General features: G+C 43.8%; 1 protein-coding gene across 1 annotated transcript in view; it reads left to right on the top strand.

Moving 5' to 3' along the window:
• The first annotated feature begins 277 nt into the window (after nt 1–277).
• LOC141086406 (potassium channel subfamily K member 9-like) overlaps nt 278–10,929 on the top strand; it is a 62,743-nt gene continuing 52,091 nt past the window's right edge. The window contains exons 1-2 of the mRNA XM_073572399.1: nt 278–554; nt 1,359–1,752. Of these exons, the coding sequence (XP_073428500.1) occupies nt 1,422–1,752 (331 nt within the window). The 5' untranslated portion in view covers nt 278–554; nt 1,359–1,421. The remainder of the gene's footprint in view (nt 555–1,358; nt 1,753–10,929) is intronic.

The raw sequence follows: 10,929 nt of genomic DNA, 5'->3' as shown, positions 1-10,929 counted from the left end.
ATGAGTTGCCAGCACTTGCTATGGGAGATGGGCACCAGTTGTCATCAGATGGTACAACACTGGTACATGCCCTGTGAAAACACTGCCTCTGTGCCCCCCACCCCCTGCTCTCCACCACTACTCCGTAGTATACACTGCATGTTGCTAAGTGGGAGCAAATCTTAAATTCTGCTATCTCTGTTGCTATGGCACATCTCCAAGGGGATGCTGCACCCCCACCCCCTCCAGTCCTTCAGGCAAGAGTTAAAAATCCGAGCATGCGCAGTGTGTTCTCAAGTGCTGAGACAGCAGCCTGTCGCGGGCCAGTTCAAAAGGCACCTGGGAGTGATGGAGACATTGGAGAGCAGTCAGCGGCGCCTCCGCTAGCGGCGCCCCCTCCCGGCCGGCTCAGGTGTGGCTGCGGGAGTGGACAGGTCCAGGTGCACAGGGGTGGACGCCACAGTGGTATGACCCACACTCAGCCAGGACTATGGAGGCTTCACCACCTGTAGGGTCTTGAGAATGATGGTGGCTGCAGGGAGTCCAGGCTGCACGGACAGTACAACCTGTGAGAGGTGAGCTCAGACAGACGGGCGGGTACGCCACTCCCAGCATGCCCCGTGGCCGCTGCCATCCCTGACTGTGGGGGCCATCTGAGGCTAAAGTTTGCCAATTAACTATTAATGATGCCCAAGGTCACATTACTGTGCCCTGTGTAATACCAAGGCCTCTTCTGTCAGGTCTTTAGGATAATAATGTATAGGGCAATTACTCAACTAGCAATTCCCTATCATGACCCCTAGTGAGGAGGGCAAATAATAAGAATCCTTTGTGATGCACTACAGATCCCAGCAGCCCTGCATCCACTTATCAGAAGCTCGGCTGCCTGAAGAATGCGCACACACATTATAATTATCATTATTAGGGAATTGCTTAGTAAAGGTATATTATGTGGTGCCTGAAGTGAAAACCATCATACGGGAGGGCCTGATGAATCACTATCATTGTGTGTGTATATGTATATACGTGTGTGTGTCCAGTGTGTGTATATATATATATATATATATATATATAGTGCGATACATACAGAGCTGTGGTGGATGCTGCGATGCACTAGCTAGGACGGTGCAGGGAATTGCTTTCTACTGTATGCAGCTTCCATTTAGATTCCTGAATTTAGGATGCAGGTGGTACATGTATAACCCAATCCTTAGAGCACATGTTAGTGGATACAAATGTAGCAGAGCTGAGCGTTTCCCCCTGCTGCCTTGTAGTGTTTTGATTTGCATGTCAAACTCATCTCTGCTACATGATCTCATAAGCTCAGCGCCGAGAACGTATCAGTCTGAATGATGTCCTGTATTTGTCTCTCCCTCCAGGTGCCACCTCTGGCTGGTGGGATCGTCTGGTGACCGCACAGTCTCAGGTGGTCCTGTGAGCGAATGTCTAGTTTGATGTTCAGGTCCGGTTTGTCACTCTTCCTACACAAGATGAAGAAGCAGAATATCCGGACCCTGTCTCTGATCCTCTGCATGTTCTCCTACCTTTTGGTGGGGGCTGCAGTTTTTGATGCCCTGGAATCCGAATCTGAAAGTTCCAGAAAGAGGATCTTAGAGGAAAAAAGGACAGATCTCAAGAGGAAATATCATTTCACCGAGGAGGACTACCGAGAGATCGAGCGCGTGGTCCTACAGTCCGAGCCCCACCGAGCAGGCAAGCAGTGGAAATTTGCTGGCTCCTTTTATTTTGCCATTACAGTAATTACTACAATAGGTAAGAATTGGTGCTGCCATGTGCCTCCTTTTCTAACACACAGGTCCACATACGTACCTGCAGTCCTATGTAAGACACTATTGAAATATATACACACCCTATTCCCATTTAATGCAAGAAATGTTGCGTTACACTTTGCAGAAGAAAATGTCGGCTTTTCGAGCTGAATTACATAATAGAGATTTTGCTTTTCGTTCTGAAAAGCTTTTACCTGATGAAGCCTCTGAGTCGAGAGCTCATGAAAAGATGTGATTGCTGCCTCTCTAGCTATAGGAGGGATGTGGCGTCCCTATATACTTGACATACAGCTGTGTGACATAGGCGGAGGGGTGTAGCCAGCCTCCAAATCTTAGAAATGGCGTAAATAATAATTCCATATCAACCTGCAGGAAGTCTGTAGGGCAGCTACAAGGATCTCATCACATCTGAAGGTTCCGGGGAAGATCCCAAGGCATTCCCTTGTACACAGGACATTGGGGAGTTGCTGTTCATGCAGTTTTCTCATCTTCTGTACCGATCATATTTGGGTAAGTGCAGAGCATCAGACAGACGTGTAACTGGACGCTCCTGGGCTCCCATACCAGATCTGTACTAGGGGCCCAACCTGCCATGTGTTAGCTCTATCCCAGGGTCTTTGCACTCCCTCAAGCACCAATGCCAGGTTTAAAGGGGGTCTTTTTTTTTACATTTTTTCTTTGCGGGAAGAGGAGGGTAGAAGTTTTCGGAGGAGTTTTTTGTTTCCTGCAGCATTTTTTTTTTTGCAGCTTTTTGATTGGACTATGCCTAGTTTGTGGGCAGCACAATGGCTCATTTGTTAGCATTGTCATACCGGGGTCCTGGGTTCAAATCCCACCAAGGAGGACATTGGCAAGGCGTCTGTATGTTCTCCCCGTGTTTGCATGGGTTTCCTCCAGCGTCTCTGGTTTCCTCAAACACCCCAAAGACATAGTGATTGGGGTACACAATTTCGATTCCCTATGGGGACAGTGATGATGGTGTCCAACTACGTTCCCACGATGAGTGTTTTTAGGGTGTGTGCACACGCTGCGGATTCTGCTGTGGATCCTCAGTGGTTTTGGTCCTGCGGATCCGCAGCGGTTTCTGCTGTGGTGTACAGTACCTTTATAATCAATGGAAAATGAAATCCACAGTGCACACAGTGCGGAATTTTCCGCGTGGATTTGCTGCGGTTTCAAATCCGCAGCATGTCAATTCCTTGCGCGGATTCCGCTGTGGTTTGGCACCTGCTCCATGACAGGTGTCAAACCGCAGGGGAAACCCGCAGATAAACCGCAGGTCTTTTGACCTGCGGATTTACACAAATCCGCTTGGAAAATTCCGCAGCGTGTGCACACACCCTTAATGTTGAAGATTTTCTGCAGTACTTTTTAGGCTGAGCGTTCATGATGAACTTTTGATGCTGTGTCAAAAACACATCATACAGTTCCAGCAAAGTGGATGTGTTTTATTTATTAGTCAACATAAAATGACCTGTGATTTGTGTTTCCAGTCAGCAATATGCCAAATTCTCTTGTGGGTGCGCTGAGTTTTAGGTGCAGATCTTTCCTATAGATTTGTAATAGATGTGGAAAGTCCTCAGGTAAAAAATGCTATTCCATTTTTAGTGTTTTTCCGCAGTGGAAGCACATAAAAAAACAAAACAAAAAACCAAAAAAAAAACCACTCATGTAATCTGCACATGACTACCTTATATCAATAAAGTTTTGTCAAAGCCAAATACCAGGATGTATGAAAAACAAAGCAGCTTTATTTAAAACATGACATACCAAAAAGAGACAAAAACTGCAGCATCAGGAACATGATAAAAACAGTCATAAAAAAACCCCTGCACTAAAAGCCAGTAAAAAACACATAACTTAAAATAACTGACTAGGTGCTGAAAATTTGCAACATCAAAAGCTCAACGTGGGAATGTAGCCTTATGTTACTTGTGATTTTTACATTTATTTTTGATGCTGTGATTTTGGTCTTTCTTTGGTAGATCATCTTTTAAATAAAGCTGCTTTGTTTTTGATACATCCAGGTATTGGGCTTTAGTGATAGTCGTGCAGATTACATGTGTGTTTCCGCATCGGAGCATATGCATATTTTTACCTGTGGATTTTTTACATCTAATACAATTGTATGGGGAAAACTGGCACACAAATCTCCGGTAGCGTTACAATGCTGCCCTGCTGAAAGTGTGGCTACCGGGAGGAATTGATCTTGTCTGTGAGCATGCCCCAGCACTTTGAGCGCTCACTCTGCACAGCCGGCTGTTCATCAATGAGGCTCTATGACTGAAAGCCTGGGACAAACAGAGTTCATTATTGCTATAAAATATATATATATTTTTTTTTTTACACCAATGTCAGTGAGCTCCACCAAGTACAAATTCACCATCATCCATCGTAATTTAGGCCAGAAATGTGAGTAGCATTTCTGGCATGGCGCATGTCACTGAGAAAATGTCCATTTTAATGAATTCAGAGTTTCTTCCCCCGCCACACTGTTTTATTACGACTGTCGTTGTCAATGAACAATTGGCCCCCATGTGTTCTAATCGCAGCCTTTGTTTTGCCGAAACTAAAGTTGTGTCAGACATGCTAATTTGGGTGACTTTCATTCTTGGGTTTTGCCAAGAGGCTCAGATCACCATTTTTCCCAATGGTCCTCACTCCTGGCAAGTCAGAGCTGTCAATCACTAGAGAGAGGCGGTGCATGCAAAACCAGTGGGCGAAATGGAGCGGAGAGCCTCTTGGTCACACCAGGGGTGCACAGAACATCCTAAATAGCTGACTTGATTAAGCCTCTGTTTCTGCAAAACAGAAGCAGAAACTAGAACATATGGAGGCTGTACGCTCTGCACGGCTATTCGCTTCATAACTTAGTAAGTCTGGGCTTCAGACCCTAAGCTGCAACCTCTATGACCTCTGAGCTCCAGATTTTTCAGCAGGACCCCTGCAGATTAGGCAGCACTGACTTTTTCAGCCATGCTCGTATGTGTGAGAAAAAGTGTCGCTAAGCCTCCATAAATGTCATTGATAAATGTCACTATTCCCTTTACAGCCTTATGTTCTTCAGCAGGGAAGAAAGCCTAAAATAAAAATCTGGGTGAAATGATGTTCACATTTTTTCAGGATAATATTGAAGTGACCATGGAAACAGACAGTTTCTTTAGAGTCCAATAAGTCATCTCTTTTCTTCTCGTAACCTCTGGATAGATTGTTTCTTTGCTTTATGTTGGTAAATGTACATTTCCTAATTCGATTCGGCAGATTTTCTTGTCTCAGCCAACAGATTAGATTCCGTCCAAATTGAATGTGCCCCAAAAAAGATGCATATTACACGCTGGGATTTCTCGTGCCCTCAAAATATAATATAATATACAGAGGGCTAGGAAGAGGTTAAAAAATAATAAAAGGTTATACTCTCCTGTCCTAGGCCCCGCTCCTTGCCTGTCCTAGGCCCCGCTCCTTGCCTGTCCTAGGCCCGCTCCTTGCATGTTCTGACAGTGCATCTTCTCGCCCTGTCCTCCACTTTCTTCAGATCGGTCTTCTTTGTTTTTGGTCCAGATCTTCGTGTGCTGACTATGCCTGACTTACTCCCACTGGGGAATAGTACACGTCATTGACGTCTCTGAACTTTTCTTGTGCTCCACCTGACTTCAAAAACCCTAGCCAGCCCCGAAAGATCTGATCTTTATTGTTGAGCAAGAAGAGAACCAACCAGTCAGTAAGCTGTGACCACAGGATATGTGAGGATCCGGCCTAGGAATTGTATTCTTTTTACTTTTTACCTTTTTCAGCCCTCGAAAAAATCTAGCAAAGTGGCGACTGGCCGCTATTTTGCTATACTTGTGTTAATGGACTCCTAAATTTTTTTGGATTCAGTTAAATCTGAAATTTTTATCAAATTTATAACTAAGTAGAATTGTTTGCTCATCTTTTTTTCCAAATTATATCCCTGTATTGGATCATGCTGTTTTATCAGCCTGTCCCAGAGGCTGGGGTTCAAAAATGGTGTAGCTATAGGGGGTAGAGAGCCCCAAAGCGTTCCTGCCACATTAGGCACTATATTATAAATGGTAGGTAGTAGATGAGGAGTCCAGTATTGGATTCTGAATTGGAGCCCAGGAGCTTCACGTTCTGTATATACTGATAACATTTGCCTTTATGTTTCTCTGTATATAAAAACCATTAGGTCTTCTTTTCTCAGTCAGTGGCCTGAGCATCCTGCTCTCTGATGATTCAATCTGGTGAGACGTGCAGGGTCACTAAATCCAGCGATTAATTCGGCACTTGTAAGCTGTGTGTCCGACTGTGCGCAAGCATTTGGTCATTGCCTAGAAAACCGTCTATCTATGTGATGGTCGGTAACGAGCAGTAAACTATAGAATTAAAGATCTGTACGTTCATGAGGCTTTTTATTAAGCGGTAAATTGCAATAGGTAGCATCTTTGAATTGAACACCGTTATAACAAGTAGCTTTGGTTGATGAGTCATCCGCTACAGAAGCTTATAATGGCCAGCAGTCCTCTAACGCGTTTCGGAAAGTAATGCTTTTCTGCTGTCTACAATTTACTTTATACACAAATATGTGCAAGTGTTCAAGTAGCTCTGCAGCGCAACTAGTGGTGGGAGGAATATTATTCTTTGTGCAGAAGCAGCTTCGACTGGGAACACTCGGAATCTAAAAGACGCCGAGTGCATATACCCTGAGGGAGGCTTTTTTCTACATTTTAATCTATAACTCCGTATCGCAGACAAGTAATTTGTGTGTCTGTACTCTGCGGTCCTGTTTATTCTGTCCATAAACCAGTCATCATTTTACACATTTCATGCGGGTCTGGCAACAGAAAAGGGTTTGTTAGCCATTTAGAGACGCCAGTCACATGATTTAATATTGATCTCAAAGGGATTTGTGGAAATATCCTAATAAGAAAAAGTCGAAATACAGTAAGAAGAATAGGCTTTATATCCTCCCCGTCATGTACATAAGTTGTCTCTATACATATTACATTTTACCTAGCTTTTTTACCCTAGCAATATTGGTAGTGTATGTGTATACACAACTGTTATGAATGAGTCACCGAAGGAGGAAAAAACAAGAATACAAGCTAAGTCCAGAAAACCGGATAGGTTGGTAGCTATCGGATTGCAGACCCCTGATCCTATTCACCACAACTAACAGTAGCCGTGGCGGGTTCCTACGGTGCCCTAGACCCCTCGTTCACAGCCGGAGAACTAAAGAAGCCTAAAGAAAGAAAGGGGAAATCTAAACTTCCCCAAAGCAATAGACAGCCCCCAACATGTATTGTTGGTGAAAAGCAGATGAAAACACAGACAGAAAGACAGGTTGAGCAAACGATGGGGCCCAACTAACTAAACAGGAAAGGACAGAAAAGATGCTGGCTGCAATCCGCAAAAAACCCTACCAAAAATGTCCCAACCGTCTGATAGGGAAAAAGGCCCTGAAGTCGCTAGACTTCAAAATCACTATATCAGCACTCAGGTATATTCTGAAAACAGAGCAAAGAGATAAACTGATCAGAGACAAAAATGGAGCTTAGCCCGTCCCAACAAAGGCAGGCTGAACACAAAACACGAAGCAAACAGACAAAATCTCATGGAAAAATAAGAGAGCAAAAACTTAGCTTTCAGTAGACAGGACTAACTGGTTGCAAGAGCTCAGAGCAGAAAGGATCACCAGCTCCCCTGTAGGGTGTCGGCTGCCTTATATCCACTCAGTGATTCCGGGTGTCCAATCAGGCTCCACCTGTTCAGATGACAGGTTCTTCTCAACCCAATCAATTTCACTACCTCTCTTCACCAGCAGAGGGAGTTCATCATACATCAACGGTGAAGGGGAAAATGAACTCACAACACACAACATTAGGGGGCGCCGATGAGTAACTCCTGGGACATGAGCATTTACTTGTAAAATCAGGCGATAAATCTGGTTTTGAAATTTTCATATATCTGAAATCCTCATATGCACACTTAATGACTGGGTTCTGTATGGTTATTGCTCTTTACCGTGCTGGTATGTATATAGAAGAAAAGCCTGTTTGCGTGTATACGGGGGAGGCAGTAATGTGGCTGAGGGGGTTGAGACGTGGAGGAGGACAACTTCGTTCCTCGCCCTTGATCAAATACATTGCATACTGCTAAATACTATAAATTAAAGGTTAAGTATGATTTTTTTTTTTTTTTTAGAAATGCCAAGGGTATTTCTGAGTTAACGTTGTGCACAAGCCTTAAAGAGAACCAGTCCAATCTGCAGGCACCATGTCTTAGGGAAAAAAATGAACTGGTTAATGTTCCGAATTTTTTCCCACAGCTACAACAAATTATTCATTAGCTCACTCTGGGCTTAGATGTCCAGAGGGCAGTCCTAGTCAATGATTGACATCTCTTACAAATCAAAGGCTGTCCGTATAGAGTAGGACCGCCCCCTGGACTCCTGAGCCCAGAATCTGCAGTGGTTTCCCTGAATACTAAAAATAAATATTTTATCATCATTCTTTATATCAATTTGGTTAGCTCCTCCAGCTGTATACCGTTCTGCGCTCACATTTAGATGCATTTTCATTTGCAGCCTGTACTTTTTTTTTTTTTTTTTTTATGATGTCTGTTCCGCTACATGTTCTCTTTGAGGGTGCCGCTGCCAGACTCCTCTTGTAGTGGCCTTTTGTATGCGGAAGACAAAGGGATCCGTCATTGAAAATCCAACAGGCCAGATCCTTCTCTCGCCGGCATCATTTGTTGGGGAAAGGTTGAAGACCCTCATACACGTTTTATTGTCAGCCAATTCCACCAGTATCGACCAATATCTAATCGTATGAGGAACAAAGTAACTGTGTTAACCACGTATGCCGCTGATAATGATGGTGTTACAAGTACAGTAACTATCAAATATGGTTTCAAACTTCTTCTTCATTAACTCTGGTCAATTACCCTTCTGATTGTTCCGAAATGGGGGATTGGTGATGGTAATCAGTGAGTGTAAATGAGCCTTTAATGGCGCCCTATTTAGCTGTGAATACTGCCTGGCCTGGAGTAATCTCATCTCGCCTATTCCGTGCACACACAGACTAATTTAGGTAATATTTTACTGAAAAAGTCACATCCTTTCTATTACTCATCCATTTTTTTTTTTCTTGCTCCCAAAATATCCTTTTAGGTCTCATCTGCTTAATTTCTTTCTGTACTTGACATAACCTCCGTGCTATAGACAAGTCATTCTTCTCTCCGCTGTGTCTATTACTGTGTGGCGATGTCAGAGGGTAACTGCAGACCTATTTTTGGCCATACAAAATATTGTGGAATTGCTGAGAGTATCATTTCCCTCCGATGTGCTCCGTGACACCCATAAAACAGTTATTGCTGCATTTTATTATCTGTCAACACCCTGACTATAAGACTCAACCTTCATTGACTGCAATGATAGATGGGATAAAGTGACTGGGATATGAAGTAGCAGAAAAAAGCAGCAGTTCAGTCTTTAAAGGGGATTTCCATTTTAAAGAAAGTGGTCCCCGTCCCATTGTATTCTTGTAATAATAGTAATCATAATAATAAAAAAAGGCAGACGACACTCCTCTTCCCCTGTCCTAGCTGCTGCTCCTCCGATCCCTGTATTTTGGCCGTTGTGATGACGTCCCTACTACAGTACACTTCCCTTCTGGAGCCAATCATTGAGCTCACCAGCTCTGCCGATGTAGACGGCACGAGCTGCCTAGCCCAGTGATTGGCTAAAGCAGTAATGTGCACTGTTGACGCAATGTCACCACTACAGCCAAAATACAGAGACTACAGCTGCAGTGGAGCGCAAGCATTGGACCACGGAAGGGTGAGTAGTACTATCTACTATATGTATAGTGTGGTTCCCCCCCCCCCCCCCCATGTTGTAACTAACTCCCTCACCCAATTCTATTCCTTCCCCACAGTGTATCCAATAATTGTTTGAATTGCTTTCCTGAAAGCCTAAACCCTCAAAAAAAAAAAAATTACTAACAGAGATCCTAGTATCCAAGGAATAATTTGTATTAAGGTATATATATTCCTCAACACACCTAGAAGGAAAAAAACGTAGTTATGAAAATCACAGAATCAATAGACATGTAAATGATGAAAAAATTTAAACAAACTTTCAAAACATCTTAGTATATTCAGAATCGAGACTGAGCACAACGCACTGAAATACACACCCTTAGGCCTCATGCACACATCTGTATTTTTGTGCAGTAATTCATCAGTATTTGCCAAAACCAGGAGTGTCTCCGAAACATAGAACAGGTGTCAATCTTTCAATGAAAGATTCCTTTGTAAGTTCCACATCTGGTTTTGGCATACAAATACTGATGTGTGAATGAGGCCTTGTACGCACTGGCTGATATCAGTGAGGTTACTAATGGTTGTCTGAGGAATGTTCTTCCATGCTGAATGCATTTCGACACACAAATAATCAAGATCCGCTCCTGGCAGCTCCCTTTGCAATTGCTGACTAATAATGTCCCAGATGTGGCGATGGGAAACAATTCTGGATATGTTGCAGGCCATGGTAGCACAATTAGGCCACACAAACCTCCCAGAGTAGCACGAGCAACATGCAGCCTGGCACTGTCTTTTGAGAAACTGCTCCCTTTCATATTCCCTGTGAAGACATCTTCATGGTGTTTGTATGGAGACCATGTGGACAATATCCGGCTAACATTGCGTCCAAGACAAAAACTGGCCACCTAGCTGAAGAGGATAGACTTCCAGCCTCCATTGCTGCCTTGCTGTGCACCATTAAAGCGTTGGGAAGCTGTAGTGTGAAGTCAATGGAACACCTGTAGCTGGATGTCTGGCTTGTAGTCCAGTGTCATGCAAACACTTCTGATGGTTTATGTAGACATTATTTGATGCTTTAAAGCTGTTGTCCACTACTAGAATAACCCCTTCTTAAACTAAATGTTTGGCATTGATAAAATAATAAGGAACCATACTTATATGCGAGGTACTCGGACGAGTCTCGCACATCAATACCCGGCACTGCCGCCGGCACTCAGATTGGAGCCTTCAGCTGCATATATTTCTATGCAGCTGAGCGCTTCGCTCCCGAGTTCGGGCGGCAGTGCCGGGTATTGACATGCGAAACTCGTCCGAGTTTCCCGCATATGGGTATGAGCCC

This window comes from Dendrobates tinctorius, unplaced genomic scaffold (assembly GCF_039654945.1).
Source record: "Dendrobates tinctorius isolate UK_male_01 unplaced genomic scaffold, ASM3965494v1 ptg000032l, whole genome shotgun sequence".
NCBI lineage: Eukaryota > Metazoa > Chordata > Amphibia > Anura > Dendrobatidae > Dendrobates > Dendrobates tinctorius.
This window is presented reverse-complemented; position numbering and strand designations above follow the sequence as displayed.